Source organism: Idiotropiscis lumnitzeri, chromosome 15, assembly GCF_059441095.1.
Source record: "Idiotropiscis lumnitzeri isolate Australia: NSW breed Sydney's pygmy pipehorse chromosome 15, RoL_Ilum_1.0, whole genome shotgun sequence".
NCBI lineage: Eukaryota > Metazoa > Chordata > Actinopteri > Syngnathiformes > Syngnathidae > Idiotropiscis > Idiotropiscis lumnitzeri.
In genome coordinates, this window is record NC_142405.1 from 4479399 (window position 1) to 4502039 (window position 22641).

The 22641-nt window shown below is 45.1% G+C and overlaps 2 protein-coding genes and 1 long non-coding RNA gene across 3 annotated transcripts; 2 read left to right on the forward strand and 1 right to left on the reverse strand.

Annotated features, from left to right (window-relative positions):
- The first annotated feature begins 42 nt into the window (after nt 1-42).
- LOC148322341 (nuclear distribution protein nudE homolog 1-like) lies at nt 43-6510 on the forward strand. Its single transcript, XM_088316885.1, has 9 exons — nt 43-437; nt 944-1114; nt 1550-1703; nt 3566-3714; nt 3786-3922; nt 4182-4382; nt 4548-4636; nt 4894-5012; nt 5105-6510. The coding sequence occupies exons 2-9, from the start codon at nt 1023-1025 to the stop codon at nt 5151-5153; spliced, it is 990 nt and encodes a 329-aa protein (XP_088173011.1). The 5' UTR covers nt 43-437; nt 944-1022; the 3' UTR covers nt 5154-6510.
- A 107-nt stretch (nt 6511-6617) lies between these two features.
- LOC148322342 (myosin-11-like) lies at nt 6618-22414 on the reverse strand. The gene is made up of 43 exons (XM_088316129.1): nt 22284-22414; nt 21244-21484; nt 20306-20476; nt 19187-19343; nt 19016-19043; nt 18511-18610; nt 18373-18420; nt 18198-18290; nt 18035-18098; nt 17763-17861; nt 17527-17670; nt 17145-17240; nt 16953-17071; nt 16707-16859; nt 16231-16404; nt 15974-16144; nt 15740-15854; nt 15455-15648; nt 15255-15376; nt 15019-15088; nt 14735-14895; nt 14544-14652; nt 13744-13875; nt 13458-13664; nt 13242-13379; nt 13059-13182; nt 12817-12988; nt 12460-12672; nt 12149-12293; nt 11855-12061; nt 11658-11762; nt 11255-11407; nt 10876-11124; nt 10130-10342; nt 9842-10054; nt 9615-9776; nt 9404-9532; nt 9072-9160; nt 8863-8986; nt 8533-8741; nt 8229-8337; nt 7971-8143; nt 6618-7453 (listed from the first exon to the last, which is right to left on the reverse strand). Exons 2-43 carry the CDS (start codon nt 21406-21408, stop codon nt 7162-7164), a joined length of 6111 nt encoding a protein of 2036 aa, XP_088172255.1. The 5' UTR covers nt 21409-21484; nt 22284-22414; the 3' UTR covers nt 6618-7161.
- LOC148322343 (uncharacterized) lies at nt 12830-14198 on the forward strand. The gene is made up of 4 exons (XR_015846587.1): nt 12830-13049; nt 13138-13220; nt 13316-13364; nt 13497-14198. It is a non-coding gene; the product is annotated as an uncharacterized LOC148322343 (long non-coding RNA).
- Nucleotides 22415-22641: the final 227 nt, after the last annotated feature.

Genomic DNA, 22641 nt, shown 5'->3' on the forward strand with positions numbered 1-22641 from the left:
TGACAGGCAGCTCTAACGGCTAATAGAAAGCATAAACGAAGCCGAACACGTAACTTGTGATTGGTGGACGCTTCCGGCTATTATGAATGGCAGCGTTTATTGTTCGACGTCCTCGTCCCACAGCGGCTGTAACTTTGTGACTCTTAACTCAAACTGAAGTGTGAATTCAACTTCACGGAGTAACATCGACCCAGCAAGAGTGGTCGTATTTTTAAGAGAGTTGGACGACGGCGAGTGTAAAGTTTGGGGCGTTTCGTCGCCTTTCAACGACATTTTCTCCCCCGGCGAGGTGCGGTGTGTTTATGTCAGCTGGGATCGAAATGGTTAACTCCATTTAGCACGACCACCAAACTTATTTGCATTTAAAAGCCGAGAGGAGATTCCATTGACTCTCTTGTTCTTTGGATTGCAAAATTTCAGCTGCCTGCCACAAACAAGTAAGTTAGTCATTTCAGTATTATTTGTCACTACTTGCAAAGTATTGAAATAACCGTTATCTTTTGCCCATGCATGTGTATAGTGTTTGTTGTCTGGCGAGTTTTGGTTTCGCTTAACTTGTTAAAACTTTTTTTGATAATTTCCTTTTTTTACAGTTTCAAGATAGAACACATGATACACGTAATTTCGCCTCTTCCAGTCGTTGTTTGACGTTATTATGATTGTACAGTACAGCAAAATGAGAAATGAGCTCCAACCTTGAAATTAAAATATGTTCGTTCAATAAGTATAGCGCCGAATATGAGAGAGAGCCCCAAACCGTCAATTTTGTTTGTTTTATACATGTGATATGAGGTGTTTCTTCTTAAAATATCCTAATGAGACTAAAATAGGCCATTTCGCTAACAGACTGTTGCTGGCCTTGTTCCTGATGATTATATTGCTGAATGAAAGAGAAATTCCTAAAGAGCAACTTTTCAAGCTCTCCAAATTGACTTCCTTTCAGGCCCAGACGGCTTGACTGCACCAGGCCGATCCGGGCAAACTGGGCCGTACGTGTGAGGCTGCTCTGGGTCAGGCCGGCGATGGAGATGGAGGATCCCGACACGCCTGACTTTGGATCCTTGAAGGAGGAAGTGCACTACTGGAAGGAACAGGCTGCTAAGCACAAGCAGAAGTTTGTTTTTCTTCTTTTCAAGCCCCTTTTTCCTCTAAGATGTTGACACTGTGGCAAGGGAATGTCTTCTGGTGTTATCTCCAATCCCAAATATTAGTCGATTTTTACGCTCAGGTTTATGTAATCACATTTTTCACATCGTCACCTCAAATATCGCAGGCATTTTTCTTGCAATCAGACCCGATAGAGGACATTTATTAGTTTTTGCTGCTCATGCCAGATGGAAAAAAAAAAAGATGTGTGTTCACGTTGACATTGTATGATTGTTGCTTCAGGATTGAAGGAGAATTTGCGGAATTCAGGCAAAATAAGCAACATCTTTTCCCTTCAGTGGATAGAAACAAACTTGCGAATCGTCATTAATCGGTTTTCTAAGACACTCTGCTCAGTTAAATGAGTAAAGTCTGATTATGATCTCCGTTCTCGTGTTTTCAGTGCGGAGGAGGCCCACGAGGAACTGCAGGAGTTCCAGCAGATGAGTCGTGACTACGAGGCCGAGCTGGAAGCGGAGCTCAAGGTTTACGAGACACGCAACCGCGAGCTGCTAGCCGCAAACAACCGCCTGCGAATGGACCTGGAAAACTACAAGGTAACCACGCCACTTGTCACTTTACAAACTGAGGATAGAAAAAAAATCTCACAGGTTCTCTCCGCGACTTGGGAACAATGACTGGAGATTAATTGGGGACCTTCTCTACCTCTTTCTGCTAAATTGCGCTTCATCTCTGGAACTCACTGCTGCTCTCGTATGTTGTGGCACAACATGGTACTACATCAAAGACGGAATTTCACCTTGCTTGTTCACTGTAAAAACCTTTAAAAAAAATGTATTTTGTAGGAACAGTGAGAAATCTACAGCGAGCAGCATTTTCTTCTTGCTGAGTGTGTTCCTTTCCTTGCATGACAAGATTTTAAAGTTAGCTGCATCCCTCCAGGCGGTTGCGCCACGAGACCCAAGCGAAACGTTCGGTATCGTCTCGCATTTGTGCAAAGAACACAAACTGGCCTTGAATGACTCTTCTGTTCATCTGATATTAAACCGATGAAAGAAAATGTCATCTATTAAATGCTTACTGGCCCAAAACAATAGGCACACCCCATTTGTATTGGAGCTCATAAGAGGATCCATTTTGAGTTAGTCACTTTTTAGATGTGTTTAATATTTCTGTGCAATGTGCCAGAGGGTATTTTATTTTATTTTAAATATTCTATAATTGCCTCTGTTCATTTAAAATGGCACAAAAGCACACAAACTATTGATGATACAATTTTGTATCGTGCATTCTTGTTGCATGTTATTTTTCAACTTTATTTAAATTAATTTAATCTTTTTGTGTAGTTGACAGTTGTGCTTTATTTATTAAAAAAATCAGAAGTACTTGAGTAGTTTTTCCAATTAATACTTGTTCTGAAATGATTTTTCTGAGGAGAATTAAACTTGGGCTTGAGTACAATTGCGCCCAGCCATACTTATGGATGAGCAAACTGAATTCAACCAAATGTTGCAGTTGTGCACAATCAAGGGACCTCACGACTTAATTGTCATTATTTCCCCCCCCCCCACACACACCAAATGTCTTTGACTTTATACCCCATCCAAAGCAAGCAGAACAATGTCACCCCTTTTTCACCCGAATTGTTTTCTGCTAGGGTAGCCATTGCTGCATAACTTTTGATGTGCACGCGCCTTTGTTTGTGTGTTCCTATCTTTAAATGGAATTCATATTTAGTGTGTATGCTTCGGGCTGAAATAGTTTTTAAAAGAGTGACTTGTTATAAAGAATTTTATTTTGTGGCTGAAGACTACAGAGGCTAACTATTTAAATGACCCCCTCAGGGGATATCATACTTGACTGTCAATTTATTTATTGATTTTTTTATTTGTCGATGGCAAGTCTGGATTATTCCTAGTGATCAACTGATACATACACACACACGCACGCATTCACAGAGCGGGTGATTGAGGGAAGGACAAGCAGCTGTTGACGCCGTCGGCCGTGTCTCTGCTCCCATATGACTCGTCCTCTGAAGTTATTACAAAGAACGGCGTCATTTTAATCGTGGCGTCCAATGCGGTTACATCAGCGTGTTCAAAACAGCTCGAGGTGAAAAACTGAGCACAAGTTGTCCGCCGCTCTTTATCCACCGCATCACGACCGTGCATGAAAGGTACCATGGAATAGGAGAGCTTGAAGCTTCAGAGGCAATTTATCACTCATACAGGGTTTTACCCTTTCACGCTGCCCATAAAAGCAGTGTTCCCCCAAAATGTTTGAACGTGTGAAAGGTATTTACATGGGATGGCGGGGATGAAGACAACACCGTGAATTTTCCCGCTTCAGAAGTGGAATGGGTTGGTTTAGTTGTGACAGTCGTGTTCATGTTTTTTTTTTTTTGTTGTTGTTGTTTTTTCGCCATTTCACGCCGCCCCCCCTTCCTCGGCCCCTACAGGAGAAGTACGGCACGCAACACTCGGAAGCGTGTCGTCAGATGTCAACGCTGGAGGGCGAACTTGCCGAGGCCACATCCATCCGAGACCACTTGCACAAGTACATCAGGGAGCTGGAACAGGCCAACGACGACTTGGAGCGAGCCAAGAGGTGAGCGAGGGTTTTAGGCGGCGTGAAAAGTGCCACAAACGGGGGATTGTTGATTGCTCTTTGTATTTTAGGGCCACCATCATGTCGCTAGAAGACTTTGAGCTGCGCATGAACCAGGCCATCGAGAGGAACGCCTTCCTGGAGAGCGAGCTGGACGACAAGGAGAACCTGCGCGAGTCTGTGCAGAGGCTCAAGGACGAGGCCAGAGGTCGGTATAATATTACAAGAATGTGATAGATTATATTTCCAGAGTAGAATATTTTCTATTCCCTAAAAATATATATTTTTTTTAAAATAATTTTCTTATTGGGGTGGGAATCAATTTTCTAGAAAAAAACGTGCATAGTTTCTATAAAAATTTGATCTTTTGGTTAGTTTGAAAAAAAAAAAAAAAAAAAAAAAAAAAAAAAGCAAAGACAAAGCACAATTTTGTAGTAATTCTTCATTTTTGTAATGATGTGTTGCAGACCTGCGCCAGGAGCTGGCCGTGCAGCAGAAGCAGCACACGCACGTGGGCAGCACCCCGACGGAGCCTTCGTCTTTGTCATCGACATCTTCAGCCCCGGCTCCCCTCCCCACGCCGCCCCTCACACCGCCAGACAAAACGTCTGCCAACACGCCCGCCAGAGTGGCCGTCGCCAAAGCACACATGCCGTCCGTCAATACGGGTCAGTCCAAACGCATTGCACGACATGTCACGTGTGAAATGATTACCCCAAAAACATTTAAACCTCAATTCTAGGAAATTTTAATAAATTTTCCAAGGTTGATTTTGAAACTCATATATTGGTTTTGCACCTTAATTCAAGATGAATTGTGTTTTTGGGCATCAGGTGACGCGAGCGTGTCAGCGAGTCCTCTGACGACATCCGCAAGGATTTCGGCACTCAGCATCGTTGGTGAGCTGCTCAGGAAAGTCGGGGTGAGAACTTTTTGCACTTTGATGGTGACATTCCGTCGGCACGATGCCGCCTTTGGTTCGCACGACTGCAGTGCAGTCAAAAGGATCTGTGTTCAAATCGTGGCTTTGAGGGCCACTTTTAGCACCTTACAACTTTATCCTGGATGTAATTATAAGAGGGTGTGCACACTTCTGCAAGGAAGTCAAAATCACAACAATTCCAAATGTGCAAAATCCAAATCCAGCCTGATCCAGAATTTGTTGCGTTGTCCCGTTAGAATCTAGAGTCCAAGCTGGCGTCGTGTCGCGAGTACGTCCAAGACCAGCCGTCCGGCTGCGGGCTCCCCACCGAGAATCTCACCGATGCACCGACCGCCAACGGACTCTACCACAAAGGGTAAGTAAGATGGTCGCCGTGACGACGCCAGCATCCCCGCCCGTGTCCTGCATGTGATTTTTTTTTTTTTTTTTTTTTAAATGTCTGTACAGGCTGGTCAAGAGGTTGGACTTTGGCGCGGGAGCCAAACTGCTGCTGTGAGAGGCCAGAGAGATTTCAAACGTCTCAGCACTTTCCTGGTGTGGCCACATGTGTGTGAGAAACAACAAAACGTCCGGCGCCACTCGCACTTCATTCACTCACTTGACAGACTGAGGCTTTTTTTTTTTTTTTTTGTGCGACAATGTCTGTTCTGCTGTGGAAAAGTGACACATTGTTCACCTCACGTTTAACATTTTGTACCAAAATGAGTATTAGACATGTACAGTTTTGACAGCGGCGGGATGGTTTAGTTTGTGGATGGGTGGGGAGGTGGGAGCTAGGGAGTTTACCGTTAGATTTAAATGATTTTTTTTTTGGTTTCTAGACCCCCCTCAAAAATATTAATTTGCTTGAGGAAAAGAAATGCACGGTTAAAAACAAAAAAATGGTCACTCATTTCTTTCTCAAAAATTCAGTTTTTCTTTGGGTATAAAAATAAAAAAAAAAAGATTAAAATCACATTTTTCCTCAACAGAAACATGCATATATATTTCCCCGCCAAAAATTACATAAATTTAAATAAATGCCATTGTTTTTAGTGAAACAATTGCTTAATAACTACCTTAATATTACAATTTATTTTTCCCCGAGAACATTCAGTTGTTGCTTTTTACTATAAAAAGTACATATTTTTATAGAAAAAGAAACAAAACAAAAAAAAATTATAGAAATTAAAAAAATAAGAATCATAGCATGGTTTTTCAAGAGCGGCAGTATTCTGGGAGAAAAAGCCACAATATTGTAAGACCCAAATTTTAAAATATATATATGACAAAGACAGTTATTCCAAAATTTTTGTCTCAAAAAAGGTGTTATTGAAATAAAGGCAGTTTTGTTTTTAAAAAAATATTGGCACGGTTGAAAAAAAAATCTGTCATATCACAAGAATGACGATTTTATGCTCTGGATAAAAAAGGCATTTTGGAATACTTATTTTTTTTTTTCTTTAACAAAAAAGGTGCAATATTATAAGTTGTTTTTTTCCCCCCAAAAGTTGTCTGATATCTTTAAGGAAATAGTGTTACATTATAAAAACAACTTATCTCCTTAGAAAATTAAAACTTGGGTTTTCATTGTAGTTTTTTTCCCGTGTGGTTCCAATACGCCTTCATAATTTTCAACATTAAAACTAGTAAGAATTTTTTTTTAAAGCACTTTTTCCCACCCAGTCGTGATGCCTCCAACAGCGTGTGGCCGTTTGTGGTACTGCGCTTAGAACTGCCTTCTGTCATAGTTTTCAGAAGTCACGTTTCTGAATGGAAACATGACCAAAATGTTGTTGAAGCTCTTTGTGAGTTGCAGCACTACTTGGCACTGGGTCTTTATATTTTCAATAAAGAATTCTTTTGTTTTTCTACTTTGCTTTCTGGTTTGTCCATTTTTAAGCCCTTTGATTAAATAAAATGAGACAAAAGGTAAGGATGCAAATATACTTTAATGGCCTTCAGTGTTTGATTTCCAAACGTTCCAACGTGGCACAACGTGTTTTACTAGTGTGCAACTCTCAAAACACACAAGACGTGTCAAGAAATATTTCAAAAGCACGCGTGAGCAAAGCTCGTGTTTAGCTGGAAGAGCTTGATTGTTTTGGGGGGCCAAATGTAACAATTCACTGTCATAATTGAAATTTTGGTTGCATTTCCTTGCACTTTGGCGGCCAAATATATACAAGCGATAACTTTTATTATTGCAATTTGCTTTGTTGACAAATATTTTTTCTTACAATGTACTGCATAATGTTTTTAGACTTGTTATGCTTTACCAATATGGCACTTTTGTATCCAAATATCCAATTCTTTGGTCAACAGCAGCATTTGGGGGGATAAGCTGTAGTATCTGTTCCAGAAAATCAAATATTGCAATTTGTAGCTAAATATAACACCTCTGTGTCTAATTACGACTTCATTTGTTGCTCAATATGTTGCACTATTTGCTGCTATTTATGTTTTGAGTGTTTGACAGGTGAAGTGCATGCCAAAGCAACAGGTGGCGCTCTAACTTGTGGTGGTTACTCATCGGGGGGGCCTTGGTGGGGCTCCTCTTGAGGAGCGTCGTCCGGGGAGCTTCGAGCAGCGGGAGATGGTGAGCGAGCTTTCTCCTCCCCCTCGTCTTCCTCTGGGATCTCCACCGAGTTCTCCGCGATGGTGCTCCTGCTGCGGCCGAGGCTTCCTCCCGTCAGCGCTCCCAAGCTCCTCATAGAACTTGTGCCGCTGAGGCTGCCGCCACTGAGGCTGCCGCCACTGAGGCTGCCGCTGCTATTACGAGGGCTGGAGCCGCTGAAACTGGCCTCGCCGCCACGCCTGAAGCACACAAACGGAAGAAGGCGAAGACTGACTTGCAGCGGTTTTGGAGTGATAGCATCTGGAGGAAATGGTCAGTGGAAATAAAATGACAAATTTTGAAAAACCAAACCTACAGCTTGAATATGAAATCTAAAAAATTGGAAATCTAAATTGCAAAAATCTCAAATTTGTTTTTGGAAATACGATTGTTGGTCTTTCTCTACAGAATTTTTTTCCCTTCCCAAATATGAGTTCTTTTCAGAAATACTAAGGTTTTTCTTTTCTTTTAAAAAAAATAACCTTTGTCTAAAATATAAAACTTTTTTCTCGACAAGATACACTGTTCCAGAAATGTGCAACTTAGAGACTTGTACCTACAGTATATACTTGCTAAAAAGTAAGAATCGACTTAAGTAAAATAAATAAATCTAATGTTGGGAAAAAAAAGAATCGACTTTTTGTTTTTCTCTATCCTGCTTATCTAAGCGTACCTTCACATTCCTTTTTTTCTCCGTGTGTTACTGGTGTGGGTCACCTGAGCTTGCTTTTGAGCGCCGCGACCTCTCTGCCGAGGGCATCGTTGGCCTCGGCCGCCTCGTCCAGCTCCCTCTGCAGCTTCCTGCGGGCGCCGGCCATGCGCTGTGCCTCCTCCTCCGCCTCATCCAGCTGATGCTTCAGCTGCTTCACGCGCACGTTGCTCTTCTCGGCCTGCGCGCGTCACAAACGCCGCCACAATCATTGGGTCAGTAACCGCCACCGCCGTTGCGTGTTGCGTTCGAGCCCCGTGCGTCACCTGATCTTTCAACTGCAGCGCCTGCTTCCTCTCGTCCTCCATCTGTGCGCTTAAGTCCTTCAGCTTCTTCTCCTTCTGGCGCAAGTTCTTGGCGGCGTTCTGACGCTCCCTGCAAGCATCGTCTTCATCAGTACTATCACCACGACAGGCAAGTGTATTATTACATTGTAATAGCGATTATTACTACTGCAAAAAAAAATTTGAATCACATCGTCGTGTATCGTTATGGGTGTGCGTGATCACGATGAGTCAATCGCAATTTTTGCTTTACCAGCACATGCCACCGCCTCGTCTTTTGTTTTACCTGCTCTCCGCCTCCATCTGCTCCTCCAGCTCCCTCACTTTGTTCTCCAGGGCGCCAACGGATGATTTGAGCTTGGATCGGCCCTGGCCTTCCATCTCCTGAACTTTGGCCTTCAGCTCTCGGTTCTGCTTGTCCAACTGCTGCCTGGCCGCCTCCCTGGCCTGCGACGACGCTCGCTCCGACGTCAGCTCGGCACTCAGCTGCTCCACCTGATGTAGAGATAAGTCAAGAATTCCCCATTTACCATCTCTATCAGCCATTTTTTTTTTTGTGCAACGAGGGCGCAGAAGGTACGAAAAATTGCCCTGACAAACAAATGGAAGACGTTACCTGCTGCTGGCTCTTCCTCAGACGCTCGTTGAGGTTGATGATGTTGGTCTGCTCCTCCTCCAGTTCTTCCTCCAGATGGTTGATTTTGCCGTCCAGGCGGCGCTTCTCATCAGACAGCATAGTCCTGTAACGGACGTGACCAGAGGCGGTGTGTTCAAGAACTAGGCACAAAAAAAAAAGATAAAAAGTGGAACGATTGGTGCGCTCACTTTCCGGAGGAGTTACTCGCGAGCTCTTCGGCCAGCTCGTCTCTCTCCGCCTCCGTCTGCTTTCGAACTCGCTCGGCCGTCGCCAGCATCTAAACGGCACATGTCCGGCAAACGAGAAGTTTTCCTGCTGTAATATCAGAAGCTATGAGCATTTCCCTTTGAAAGAAACATTGGAATGATCGTTTGTTACTGTCGTAATTGGAAGTATCGTATCGTCAATCAATGAAAGGTATCCCATCGAAATTGCAATGACTTGGAAGTATTGGAATGAATCATAACGGGCATTAATCCTACGGTATTATTTGTATCGTTACTGAAATAAATTGTTGTACCTCGTGGAGTTGCACCACGTCGGCCTCCGTGACTTTGGATTTGCGCTCGGCCTCCCTGGCTGAAGCGAGGACCTCCTTCTGGGCGGCGCGAGAGTCCTCCAACTCCCGTTGGAGATCCTTCATCTGGCCCTGAGGGTGTGGAAGACGGCGGCCCAGTTAGAAGAGGTGGAAATAATTTGAGAAACCTGACGGGAATGTTGTCCCAACTGGCCTGGATCTTGCGCAGCTGCTTGAGCGCCTCATCGCGCGCCTTGTTGGTGGTCTCCAGCTGGTCCTCCGTGTCCTTTAGTTCCCCTTCCAACTTCTTCTTGCCGGCCGACGCCTGTGCGCGTTGCTTCTTCTCCTCCTCTAATTCTGACTCCAGCTCGCGCACCTGACCAGGCAGCGAAACTTCAAATTCCCAATTCCCACAAAAGTAAACCTAACGAATGACTTCACCTGCTTGAGGAGCTGCTTCCTCTTCTCATCACCGGCCTCCTCGCGAGCCTGCAGGTCCCTCTCGTACTGGGCTTTGAGGGCCTGGGTGTTGACCTCCAGACGCAGTTTGGCGTCGTCGGCCACCTGCAGCTCGTCCTCCAGTTCTTCCATGTGGGCTTTCATCTCATCCACCACGGCCTCAAGGCCACGCTTGGCCTTCTCCAAATCGTGGACCTGAAGGCGGAGATGATCTGCTTTAATAAAAACAAAAAAGATCACTCTGGAAAATATAGCCTTGAGGTGACTTACGCTCCGTCCCACGTCGTCTTTGGAGCTGGTAAGGTCCTCCATCTCAGCTCGGAGACTTTTGGTGGTCTTTTCCGCGTCCTCCAGAGCGTCCCGGTGCTCCTCCAGCGCTCTGGACAGAGCCAATACTTTGGTCTCTTTCTCCCTCGCTTCTGCCTCGGCTCGATCTCGCTCCTCGGCAAACTTGCAGGACACTGCTCGTTCCTCAGCCAGCATCTGAAGAGCATTGCCAAAAAGGAGCTGTCAAGTTAAATAATACCGGATGGAAAAGGGTCCGGTAAGGGAGAAACTTGTAGGTGAGGAGAAGGATCTCTTATTCAAAGTCTCTGTTTGACCAGTAGCCAGTGTGTGTTCCAAGGAGGCACAGCTCAGTTCTGCACCGCTTGGGCCAATTCTGACTCTATCTTAAAGGGAAAGCCTTCAAGCCTCGTGACCTCGTTCTTTTGGTCATGACCAAAACATCACGTTGGGTTTGGAGGAGATGTAGCGCTTGGTGTGAACTGGGATGACGATGAAGAGGAGAAGGCCTGAGAACCTGCCTTGAGGAACACCAGATTTTACTGGAGAGTGTTGGAATCAGATTATTTTGAGTTGGATGAATTGAGAGCAACCAGAAGCACATCTTTCAAGGCAATTTGCCCGAAGATGTTATCAACAATTGTTAAAAGTCCAGAATCCACTCATTATTTTAAGCAGGGCTATGGCAAGTTCAGAAGGTGCCACCTGATTTCCAAACCCAGCAAGCTCACCTGGTCAAACTTCTTCTGCTTCTTTTCCAGGTTTGAGACCAGCTGCCTCTGTCCGTCCAGGTCCATGAGAACGTCCTCCAGCTCCTGCTGTACTCTGCTGCGGCTCTTGTCCAGCTTGTCGTAGGCTGAGGCCTTCTCCTCGTATTCATTGTTGGCTGACTCCAGGTCTCGCAGTAGACGCTTCTTACCTTCCTCCAGCAGCTCCACCGAGCCCAGGGATTCATCCAGCTTCTTTTTGCAGTCGGACAGCTGAAGATATACAGCAGAAGGGGTCATATGTCGTCAGTCACCACATTTACATTTGCCACTTTACATATCATCAGTGTCTATACTTTTGTAAATGATTTTTGGTGCGACTTTTCCGCATGAGGTTCCTGACCTGCATGTTGAGGCTGGACACCTGCCTCTCCAAGACCCGCTTGGCCTCGCTTTCCTCCTCCAGCTGTTCGGTCAAAATAATCCGGTCTTCCTCCATCTGCCGCAGACGTCCCGCCACGTTCAGCTTCTGACGTGTCTCCTCGGCCAGTAACTCCTGCAGGGTCACCACCACACCCAAAAACCAGGTTGGAATCAATGACAACCAGAAACTCACCGGTCTGTCAGCTCATGTGCTCAGTTGCTTTATTTGAATTTGTTTTGGCACTAGGCACTTGACCCTTTTTGTCGGTCAGTGCCAAGATCTCTGTACCATTCCGGCCTTGACCCTCCGGCCTTATTCGTAAAAATTGTCGGCCCCCGACATTAATACATGCTGCTCAACATTTGGCGTGGGTGTCGTTCACCTGAGTGTCTTGGAGCTGCGAGGACAGCCCAGAAACATCTTTACTAAGCTTGATGTTCTTTCCCTCAGCTTCATTCAGAAGATTGCTCATGTTTTCCAGCTCCACCTTGAAGACCACAACACAAGACCGTTAGGGTTTGAGTCCCCAACCTCCATAAATAGTGAGGGTTGACTGCATGGCCGTCTATTTTGACATACGGTCATCTTGGAGACTTTTTCCCCAAGTTCGTTCCTCTGCCTCTCGCTCTCGTTGAAGCGAGCGTTGACGTCGTTCAGCTGAGCATCCACTTTCTTCTTTTTGTGCTCCACGTCCTGCTTGGCGGCAGCCAAGGAGCGCAAGTCGGCAGTCAGGTCTGAAGACTCCTTCTCCAGGGCCTGCTTGGACTTCTCCAGACCTGCTCGAACCTGATGGACGCCATTTCACACCATTTATGGCATGCACAAACTTCTTGACTGATTTGTGTGGCGCAACTATGACGGAAGGTGTTTTACTCTCTTAGCCTGTTCCAGTTGTTCGGAGAGTTCCTCCACCGCCTGGCTGTGTTTCTGCCTCAGGTCTTGGATTTGGGCTTCGTGACTGCGGCCCTCCTCCTCCATGGCCTTCTTTAGCATGGCCACCTCCTGCTCACGTTTTGCCCTGGTAAACACATACAAGAGCCAGACCACAAACCTTGGGATGACTGTCAGAGTTCAAATGGTCTCGCCTACAAAAAACCTGATAAGACCATTGGTCCACACAAAGTGCTAATTACACTCTGGGGTATAAACCGGATTATCCGATACACCTTGGACCAGGGACTGACCGTAGCTCCTGCTGTGCTGCAGTGGTGTCCAAGCTGTCCTCCAGCTCTGAGCGCAGGGCGTTGAGCTCCTCCCCAAGGTCCCGCCTGGCCGCCTCGACCTTGGCCCGGGCCCCCCTCTCGGCTTCCAGGTCTTCCTGGAGCTCAGACAGCAGGGTCTCCAGCTCCCGAACCTTCTTGACTGCCAGGCCACGCTGGTTGGTCTCCTCGTCCAAACTGTGCAAGACCATAAACTTTGTGATGAGAATGAATGCAAAATCTTTGCTTAATTGTTTTTTCAGTCTTAATATGTACGTCACTTAGTGCAAATTGTTTCGCAGAATCACAAATGGTTCCCCAGTTTGCGAAGAACCATCTTACCGGACTTGCGTGGCCTGCAGCTCGTCTTCCTTGGCGGCCAGCAGCGCTCGGAGCTCGGCTAGTTGCGCCTGGAGGTCTGCCAGCTGCTCGTGGAGCTCGGCCAGCTCGGCCTCCAACTTCCTCTTGGCCTTCTCCATGTCCAGGCGACCCTTCTCCTCCTTCTTGTAACGAACTGGACGCCAGAGAGGAAGGACTCATTTCAAGACAGCCGTTGGAAAAAATCTGCGTTTCTGGTGACTGACCCTCCAAGTCGGAGATCATAGACTCATGTTTGGCCTTCAGCTTGGTTAAGTTCTTTGATTTCTCTTCCTCCTCGGCCAGGTTGGAGTTCAAGTCCGCCACCCTCTCCTCCAGAAGCTTTCGCTCCTACAAAGAGGCTGTTTTTAAAAACGTACCGAATAATGGTAAGACAAAAGGCCTCATACCTTCTGCAGTTTGTTGCTTTGGTCTTCCATGAGCAGAACATCTTCCTCCAGTTTCTTCACCTTTCCCTCCACAGCAACCTTCTCTAGCTGCAGCTTCTGACGAGCGTCTTCTTCCTCCACCAAGTGAGCTTCCATGGTCTGCATTAAAAAAAAAAAAAAAAAAAAAAGAATTTTTTCAAGCAAAACACTAGAATCACTGCTGTGTATTAAATCAACCTGCAGCTGCTGTTCCATATCCTTCTTCTCCTGCTGCAGGGCGGCGCCGCGCTCCTCCTCCTCCTCCAGCCGGGCCTCCATCTCATGCAGGACCTCCTCCAGCTCTTGCTTCTTGGCCTCCAGCCGCACTCTCATCTCCTCGGCCTCAGCGTACAGCTCCGTCTCGGCGTGGAGTTTGTTCTCCAGCTGGGATCGTTCCTCCATCAACTATGCACCAAAAAACACACTCATGCTCACATGAGGATGTTTAGTTTTTGTTTTTTTCAAGGTCTATGAAGGTTCATGCCTGTGTGTGCTTCTGGGTGATGTCCTTGAGTTCTGCCTCCTTCTTGGCCGCCACTTCCTTCGCCGCCTTGAGTTCCTCATCCTTCTGGCCCATTTCCTCTTCTTGACGGGTGACCTGCAGCAGGGGCTTCACCTGCAAGTCAACACCAAAAATTCACCTAAATGGAAAATTCTGTCCAAAGCATTATTGTCTACCCCAAAAGACTTTTTGTAATATTGTTGACCACATGCCCAAAGCGGACTAGCCAATCACAGCACTGAACAGTATGAGTACAAGTTCTGAAAAAGAAAACTGTGGCAGACCGTAGTCATTCAAAGACATCAAAAATCAACAAGTGCACCTTTTGTCTGCGCCAAGGTAAGAAATGTACTTATATTATGCCAAATGATGCTATTTTGGTGTTAGCTAACGAGGTTATGTGCTAACGTTTGCAACATTTTTAGTTAAAATGACTGAGCTAGGAAATGTTCTTATATTATGTGTAAAAATAATGCTACATTGTTGTTAGCTCATTAAACAAAATGCCAAAAACAAAGTGCTACCAACAGCCTACTAAGAAGGTAAGCTAACAAAGCTAACTAGGTTCTGATGGTTGGAATATTCTATGCTAGCTCACTTACCAAAAAGACTAGCTGTATGCTACGAATGTGAGGCATTGAGACGTTGATATATGACTATTGCTTTTTACTTTATAAAAGTTCTAATTGTAAATTGAGCTCGCACTTTTGCTGTGTGATGTGTACACTCCTCGCGTAGCATCCTCATTTGTTTGGAGTAAAATGTGTCAGTGAGCCTCAAACCTTGGTGAAGAGCCTCCACCACTGCCAATTTTTGAGTTTGAGGTAGCATGCGCAGTTCCTCTGGATCACCTTCATGGCAGTAAGTTGTTGCTGACGTTTACTGAATGCCCTAAGAGACGGCAATAAAAACAGATGCTTAATTACATACAACCACTGAGAAGTACTTCTACGACTACTTGTGTGTGTCGTACTTGCGGGCCAGGAAGCCTCGGGCTTGCGCCTGGAAGGAGATGATGATCACGGTGAGCTTGAGGTCTCGTTCTTCCTCCAGCTGAGCCAACACTCCCGTCCTGAAGAACATCTTACTCTGACCGATGCGAAACAGGTTGGGGTCTAGGTCCAAATGCTTCACCTGGACAGCAACAATCAGCATCATCTAGACTTGTGAGCTCATAGTTGGAAGCTTCCGATCTACAGAGGCCATAACACAGTTTGAAAGGGGTTTTGTGGTTGTAACTATGAATCATCGTTTTACCATCAAGGAGCATGCTTGCTTCCCATCCATGAAGCCCTTCGGGATGGCGTTGGCTGCCAGGATCTCATACCTGCACAAACGTAGGGAAAACCCACACTTAAGCAGAACAACTTGGGGAAGATGAGATAAACATCAATGAGAGATTTTAACAAAAGAGCAAGAAGGACAACAAAAATAATAATATGAACAGCAAGAAGTTGAAGAAGAACGTTAAAAACAAAAAAGGGCGTTTGTACCTCTGCCTGAACTCCTGGAATATGATACGGTTTGGAAATCCCTGCCTGCAGATCCTGATCCCCTCCAGCACACCGTTACACCTCAGTTGCTCCAGAACTAGGTTGGCATCCATCTTACCCGCCTGCGGCAGAACAAACCTTCAATCAGATCCCGGTGTGCTGGCGAAGAGGTGTACACGTGTGAGGGTGTGGCAGTGTACCCTCTTCTCATGGTTGGGGATGATGCAGCGCACAAAATTCGGTTGCGTGTTGTGCAGCGTTGTCATCAGCTTCCCTAGAGACTCCTTGTACAGCTGGCCCACCGTACGAAACATTCCCTTCTTGGACTTGGTGGAGGTGGGCGCGGAGCTCTCGGACATCTTGGCCATGGTCTCCAGGCCCACCACTCGATCCACTGATGAGGGGAAAGAGAAACAGCGGGCGGAGTCAGATGCGAGTTCCAGGCGCCGGAAGCCCGAATAGGGGAAGAGTCGCAGAAGACCAACCGTCCCTCCACAGCTCCTGGATGAAGTTGTTGGAGGAGTTGCTGAGTAAGGCGGTCACGTTGTCGTTGAGGGGGTCCATGTTCTTGGTCAGCCAGCTGGCTGCATTGTAGTCCACCTGGGAGGCAAAGGACAAGACTTATTGTAGGTATTGTAGCGCAATGTGTCAACAGATAAGGCATAGAGAGTTGCACCCTTTGCTCAATTGCAACGCAAAACCCAAACCAATGTCCTCACCTTTCCGGCGTAGTGCGCAACAGTGAACATCAGCTTGTCTTTGTGTTTGGGTTTGGAGAACTTGACGTGACTTGAGTGCGTGTTTAACAGCTTGTCCACGAAGGAGATGTCCGTGGCTTTGGGGAACCAACACTCTTCGTCCAGCAGGGCCAAGATACCCGGCGGATTGTTCTGGAGCACCAATGTATACTTTCAAAGACAGAATATCACATTTATGCTAAGGAAAAAAACAAAACAAAACAAATGCTGGTCCCGACCCCCCTCTCGATGAGCTCGATGCAAGGCTGCAGGTCCAAGCCGAAATCGATGAAGTTCCACTCGATGCCCTCGCGTTTGTACTCCTCCTGCTCCAGGATGAACATGGTGTGGTTGAAGAGCTGCTGCAGACGCTCGTTGGTGTAGTTGATGCACAGCTGCTCAAATGAGTTGTCCTGGAACGCACCAACGAGACAGAGAAAATTTTCAGGGATTGCATAGGATATGATTCTTGCCAGAATCATAAACCTCTCAGTTGCTTTGGAGAGTTTACCAGAATAGTCACGATGGAATGCAAGTAAATCATTCATCTAATTGCCTGGCTGTATCAGTAATGTCATGAAAATTAGTGGAGCGAATATCTACAGTACTTTGCAAGTCTACTTACAGTGTGTGTACCTAAATTTTCTACATGTGCTCCAAAAGTCTGGACTGGAGCCATGTATCATGGTAATTTCCCATTACGGTAATCAGTCACCTCGAAAATCTCAAATCCCGCGATATCCAAGATCCCCAGGAAGGACACAGACTGCCTCTTGCTCTTGTCCAGAGTCTTGTTGACTCGGGCCAGGATCCAGCGAAAGAGTCGCTCGTACATGGCTTTAGCCAGCGCCTCCACCGCAAAGTCGGCCTGGTGAGACAAAGAAGACGACGACAAGTTGATTCTTCAAGTTCAGATGGCAATATACTGTATCTTGGTGTCTGTTCTTGACGGACTTCCCACCTGCTGCTTGGTCTGAGCCTTCTGAACCACTTCCCGGCCCACTTTGATCCTGGGCGTCAGGAAGGCCTTTGTGAAGTCAGTCACGTTGATGCCTTGCAGGTGGCACACCTTTTGGGCAGCTGGTGCCAACATGGAATGACAATGAAGAGTTTTGATTTTCCTTGAGAAACTAAATGAGAGACTGTGGTATACCTGTGTTGTCCGGCATAGTGGCTTGCTCTGTGTTTCGTTCCTTCTCAAACTTGACGTTACCCAGCTGGAGAACCGTAGAGACCACCTTCAACATCCCTGCAGAAGCAGGCAGCGGAGATAGACGCAAGATGAACATATCACAGAAAATATTGAACAATATCAGGATCTCAGATCCTGGAGTTCTGTTTCTGAGTCACCAGGGCCCAAATCCCAAAGTTCAGTTGGCTTTAAGGTTTATAACAACAGTTGATCAGTGGAACCTCTGTAACACTTGAAAGCCAAACCAGAATTGAGGGGGTCCTTCGTTGGACAATAATTCTACTTAACTCATTAACATCTGTCACTGATTACAAACAGAATAAAATGACAGATTAGGCTGTACCTATTCTCTCGTCCTCTGAGAAGCCCATGATCTCCATGGCCTCCAAAGTCTCGCCGAACAGCTCATCATCCTCAACGCCAGAAACCTCCACGTGTCCCGCCACCAGGAAACGATAACTGCTGAAGTCCTCCAGAAGAAGCTCCTCTGAAACAAAAACAAAGTCCATCTTGATTTCTGAGCTTCGTCAGTCTTCTACAGACGGAAAAAGACTCCAGTTGACTAGGTTGTCCGCTCACCTTTCAATTTGTCTTTGGCTCCGGCCACCATGTAGTAGAAGATGTGGAAGGCTCGCTCTGTGTTGGCCTGACGGATACAACGAGACTTTTCCAGAAGGTCTGAAGGTCAGATTGTTAAAGGTTTTCTTACAAAACTGAAGCCCTACCATTGTAGTTTTTAAATATTGGTAAATGTTTACATATAATCTTTACAGTATCTGTTTGCTATTTAAGTTAGAAAGCCCCACCCCATTGTGCGATATCAAAAATGTATTTGCGAACAATAAGGATACACGTGTCGATGTTTGCCCCGACCAGATATCCGGTCACATCAAAGTTGAGCTTGATGAACTTTCCCTGTGGACACAAGCGGGTCACATGACACCTTTAATTACTGAGGGAACTCCCCATCAAAATTGTGGCGAGTGTCAACTTACGAACTGATTGACAATTTACAAATCGTGACGAGTTGTCGTTCTTGATGGTCTTGGCGTTGCCGAAGGCCTCCAGGATGGGGTTCGCCTGCAGCAGCTGCTTCTCCAGCTCCCCCTGCGGGCCAAGGCAAGAATTGTGTCAGTGTCTCAGTGGAAACGGGGACTTGGCGGGATTGGTCAAGTGATGTGATACTTACGTAAGCCAGCGATCCGGTGGATTGTTGCTGTGTTTGCTGTTGTGCCGGCTGTGAAAAACAAATCATGTCACATGTTATAAATGACTACGGAGCACCTCGGGGCTTTCTCCTTGATCGTTTGTTATTCATCAAACTCACCGGATTTGCTTCCTTTTTGCCTTTGTGTGATGAGGCCACGACAGCCAGGTACTGGATCACCTTTTTGGTGTTCTCCGTCTTGCCTGCTCCTGACTCTCCACTAGGTGTCAGCAGAGAGACATGCCTTTTTATTGTGTGGTTGCTGTATTGGGACACCAACTGTGATTTTCATCTGGGGGGTCGGGACCCTAAAATGAGCTCAATCTGGGTGGGATGCTGACAGATTGTTGAAAATGACAAAAGCCATAATTTTTAGAAAAAAAAAATTTCAAGAGAGAATCTGGGAGTAACATTGTGCCTTTGGGGGCAAAAATCGTTCAAGATTAAAGTTAAAATTTTATTACAAGGGTAGAACTTATTTTTTTAAGGGTGTCATGTTTTAAAAAACAAATTTGGTTAAAGACTCGGCTGTGAAAACGTGGTCCGTGGGACGACACCAGTTGCAAACCTCTGTATGGCGTGTGTTGTTGGTTGTACGATTGCTGCGTGCTTGTGTGCGACTCACGTGCAGAGGATGGACTGATCCTCGCGGTCTGTGGAGGGAAATCAAGCAGAACAGACCAAAGATGAGCCAGCAGATTAGCGGTCTAAAAATATGGGAATAACAACAACGCGGCGCTGGCACTGCTCCATGTAAGGCGATGATGGAGGGGGAAGCGAAGGAAAAGCGGCTGACCTTGCATCATGTTCCTGTAGGCGTTGTCGGTGATGGAGTAGATGTGCGGTGGCACCTCGTGGCGCTTTTTGCCCTTGTACATGTTGATGATCTTCTCCGAGTAGATGGGCAGCATCTTGTACGGGTTGACCACCACGCAGAAGAGGCCCGAATATGTCTACGGTGCACAGAGACAACACGTCAAAACAGCCCCTAAGTTCTCCATGCAGGGGATAAAGAACGCGGGACCGAGCTCGGTTGGATGTGCTCATATAAGGACTTGGAGGGACGTCTTCACCTTGGCACAAGCGCAAACCTTCAACCTTTTTAGACTTTGCGGAAAAACCCATACGTAAGCCTGTTGATCCTTCCTGAATAACAACAATTTTCCGAGGGCTGCACTCTTCAAGACCCTTCGGGGTTGGTCAACAACAAGCCTGTAATTTTCCAACTAATAGAAAAAATGAATTTTACCAGAAGGATGTTTTTCAGGGGGGGTAAAAAGTTTGTTTGCGTTTTTTTCATGAAAAGAACTAGATAGTATTTTTTTTTTATTTTTTTTTTAGAATAAAATATATTTTTTTACAACAATAGTCATATTTTCAAAATTAAACTATTATTTAAAGAGAATAAATTCTATTTTTTTCCACAAAAACTGGAATATAAAGCTGTATTTTTTGGGAGGGATTTTTTTTTATATTTGAAGTTGATATTTTAAAAATTAAACCGTATTATTTTGACAAGTGGTAATTTTCCTAAAAAAAAAATAAATTAAGAGAACAAAATTGCATTTTTTTCCCCATAATTAAGTGGATGATATTTATAAAAATAGTAAGATTAGTACAACTGATTTTTTTTATTTGTTTTTTTAAATTTTTTTTTAAAGAAAATCTTTTTTTTTTTTTGATTGAATCGCTACGACTTGCTAATTTGTCACGTGATGTCTCCCCAGTTTCCACTTGGCTGCGATGGCCCGTTTTCTCTCAGCCAGCCTTCAGTCTCCTGTGGAATCAAAACCCATCCTTGCCATGTAAGTGAACGGAGGAGACCCACACGCTCCCGCACAGATCCAATCAAACAAAAGTAGACTTTTGACCACGCTTTGGATTGGTCATGCGTGCCATTCAGGATGTGACGTACATAGATGAGACTGGAGAAGTATCTCTCTCGCAGGTTCTGCAGGACGGAGGCCTCGTTGAGGAAGGTGAGGGCGGCCATGTCCTCCACCTTGCTGAACTTGGGCGGGTTCATCTTCTGGATGTCCTCCTTGTTCACCGTCGCCTTGCGCCCGTTGGACAGCTCCACCAGCACCTGCAAGCGCATGCACAACAATCAGCCGTTTGTCACGCTCGCCTCGCAGACGCGTCGACACAAAGGTACTGAAATGCGTTTTACAGGAAAGAAACGGAGCTTGTTGCAAGGAAAATAGACTCAAATAGAACAGAATAAATGTTTAAATTTTTTTTTACTATTATGACAGTAAGTAGAATTTTTTTTCTTACCAAAGACAAATGATACGGGTAAAGTTAATTTTTTTTTCAGAAAATATCTGAATCTTCAGAAAATCAAGTTATATTTTGGGAGAAAATGTCTAAATAGGAAAGGGGCAAAAAAAAAGTCACTTTAACAGAATAATGTTGGAAAGGAAAGGGGAAAAAAAGCAAGCATATCTCAAAAAGACAGAAGGAAAAACACAGCATATTTTCATATTTTCCCCCAAGATTCATATTTTCCAAAAAGGAAAAAAAAATCATATTTTTTTATTGAGAAAATTCAATTTTTTTTCAAGAGAAAAGGGGGATTAATTTCACCAAAACAGTTACATTTTTTTAAGAAAAAATGTCTTTTTTGACCGTTTCATTTTTCAAAAGAAAATATACACAGTATATATACAGTATTTCTGAGCTGAAGTAATTTAGCAAAATTAGATCTGATTATTTTTCTATTTAAAAAATAATTTTGGGGCATAGTTTTTGAAGAAAATATGAGGAATATTGCTTTATTTTTTTTGGAGTAAAAGAAAATACTATAAAATCTCATGAGTGTCAGTTGGTAGCATAATGAATTAAAAAAAAAACCTCATCGCCCTTTTCCTCCTTGACGCTGGCGGCCTCGAAGCCTTCCTTCTCGGATGGCACCCACACCATCTTCTTGGCCGCCCAGTCGGCTTGCGCCACGCCGCTGTTGCGGAAGTCATTCTGCAGGAACAGGAACTTGCTGTCGTCCGCCGCCAGGTCCGCCATGTCCACAAGGTGCGCGTCAAAATCGTCGCCGCAGGCTGGATCAAATTTTGCTGGCGTGCAGGAGATTTTCAAGATCCTATTTTCGAAAGTAGGATCAGATTTGGTGATTAAAAAAAAAATGTAGATTTTTTTTTTTTTTGTAAAAATGTGAAAGGGATGCTTTCTTTTTTAAGAGAGAGGAGAGGGAAAATTACTAATCTTGAGACTAAAATGAAGTCAGATTATACAATGAGAAAAAACTCCCCCCCGCCATTTTTTCATTTTAGTGAACTTTCAAAAGGCCTAAATCGCGCATCTCCCTCTATTTTGACCATCCGCATTATTACATTTCCACATCATGCTACTTACTGCCTTCCTCCGCGAAGGCCACAATGAGGCACTCTACGCTTTGACCTCCCGTTGCAGAGTCGCCAAAAAGCCAGTAAAATCACGGCCAGGATAACGCAGACGTGCCATGCCGGGATGCCCATGTTTGGCCGGCACGTTTTGCTTCCTGCTAGCCCGCCGAGGGCCGATGGGCACCTTGCGCCCGCTGCGCTACCTTATAAGGTGCGGCAGCCTCCGTGGCCAGCCAAGCTTGTCGTTTACACCAAAACCATGACACTACAATTAAGGGCACCCCAGAGTGATCAGCAACGCATGACGTGGGCATTTTTATGGCATTCCTCTTAAGAAAAAAACATAAGTACATTTTCTCCCCCATAAAAATCAATTCACAAGTTTTTACAATCCAGAATTAAAATGGATAAAATCCTTTGACGTTATTCACAAGTGACTACATTTGGATTTCAAAAGTCACAGTTGATCTTAGAATCATCTGAAGTCAGTTAATTGTGAAGTGACCGAAGAAAAATGAAGAGCAAAATGCCACTCACTGTTCTCGTCGGGTCAGGTAGGCTCCTTGTTGCGGGATGAAGGCTCGACGCCAAACGAGATGGAGAGCTCACGGCAGGTGGATGCCACTTGTGAGAAGGATGGGGAAGATGGGGAGGAGCTTATTCCCCTTCTCCTCCCCTTCCCCAAGTCTGAGTGTGCCACCTGGGGCTGGAATGGGCACTAGACCTACTTATAGTCCAAATTTGGTAGCAACACAAATATTGCATTCAGCCATTAGGAAAATTCACAAAGTTGGCTAAGGTTGGTGCTCAAGAGCCCACATTTGTTACCCAATTAGTTACTATTATTATGATTTAATAACTTATACTCATATAATGTCTTTTATACTGTCGGTAA